This window comes from Atta colombica, unplaced genomic scaffold (genome assembly GCF_001594045.1).
Source record: "Atta colombica isolate Treedump-2 unplaced genomic scaffold, Acol1.0 C689407, whole genome shotgun sequence".
In the NCBI taxonomy this organism is placed as follows: domain Eukaryota; kingdom Metazoa; phylum Arthropoda; class Insecta; order Hymenoptera; family Formicidae; genus Atta; species Atta colombica.
In genome coordinates, this window is record NW_017258943.1 from 1 (window position 1) to 1,317 (window position 1,317).

At 33.7% G+C, this 1,317-nt stretch overlaps 1 protein-coding gene across 1 annotated transcript; it reads left to right on the forward strand.

Annotated features, from left to right (window-relative positions):
* Window positions 1-4: 4 nt before the first annotated feature.
* On the forward strand, window positions 5-913 carry LOC108684044 (RCC1 and BTB domain-containing protein 1-like; the record flags this gene model as incomplete). Its single annotated transcript, XM_018198380.1, has 4 exons — window positions 5-25; window positions 96-327; window positions 432-559; window positions 650-913. Coding segments are annotated over 4 exons (645 nt in total), but the record flags the coding sequence as incomplete, so codon positions are not given.
* Between the last annotated feature and the right edge of the window lie 404 nt (window positions 914-1,317).

Genomic DNA, 1,317 nt, shown 5'->3' on the forward strand with positions numbered 1-1,317 from the left:
TATCATTTTAACTGATAATCAAATGGTAAGCTAACGACCGAATTATTATGATAATAATATTTAATTTTAGGTATTAAAAGTTGTCTATTTCCAAGGTGTTCTATTTCCAAACCTACTACTTTGATGGCATAAGCTGGATGAAACGGATGTATTTCCAGAAAAAGGTCGAGTCTGTTTGTTGTGGTGACAGTTTCTTCGTAGTGCTTACTGAAGACAAAAAGATATACACTTGGGGAAGAAATCATCATGGTCAATTAGGTGTTTCTACGTGCAGGGACGAATTTATAAGCGATCTACTTGAAGTTAAAAATAAAAACATTTGCATAAGTAATTTCTTTATTTTGAAAGTCCATTTTTAAAGATGATTTATGAAGAAAATGAAGGCTTTGTATACATTGTTGACTAATTTATATTTGACCTTGACATTTTAGCAAGAATAGCCTGTGGCTATACACATGTACTCGCATTATCTACAGAAGGAAATATTTTCGTCTGGGGTGGAAATTCTTGTGGACAATTGGGTTGTAATTCTAGAAATGACATCCATGATCCTCAAATGGTAAAAAAATTAATGATTTGTTATTATAATTATTGTAAGAATAGAAATGTAAAACAGAAAATGAAGATAGAAAATTTTTGGAATTAACAGATTATGATAACGCCTAAACCAATGAAAATGTTGGATATTGCTGCCATGAAAAATATGAGTTGTGCCATAAGCGAAGAAAAACTTATTTATGTGTGGGGCAGTTGTTTCGATCAACAAATTCAGACACCTGTTGCCTGTGAATACACGACTCTATTTGACATGTGTAACGCGATGTCTGCCAGATCGCCAACTACTGTGAAAAACTTTGAACAAAACGAGAAATCCACAATATTGAATGATATCGCAAACTCATTTAATGATCCTGTAAGTTTCGTTCTGTGCATCAGTCTAGTCAGTTTCTTCTTAATAGATTTCCGTATGCTTTTTCTTACATGTAATTGATTCGGACCGTAAACTTTCGAAATTCTTAGACTTGTAAATGATACATATAATATATAGAAGCCGTAGGCAAGTCATTTACAAAAATTCTTTACTTGCTTTCTTGCATCTCATCACAATGACTTACTGTGGCCCAATTCTGTTTTTTGCTTTGTGTAAATTTTTCAGCATCCTTAAAAAAATATGTGTACAGGTAGAAGAATTATCGACTCAGTTTTTTTATTAGAAATAGTATGATTAGTGGACATTATTTCAGATGCACCCTCTGTGTGTGTGTGTGTGTGTGTGTGTGTGTGTGTGTGTGTGTGTGCGCGCGTGCGCGCGCGTGT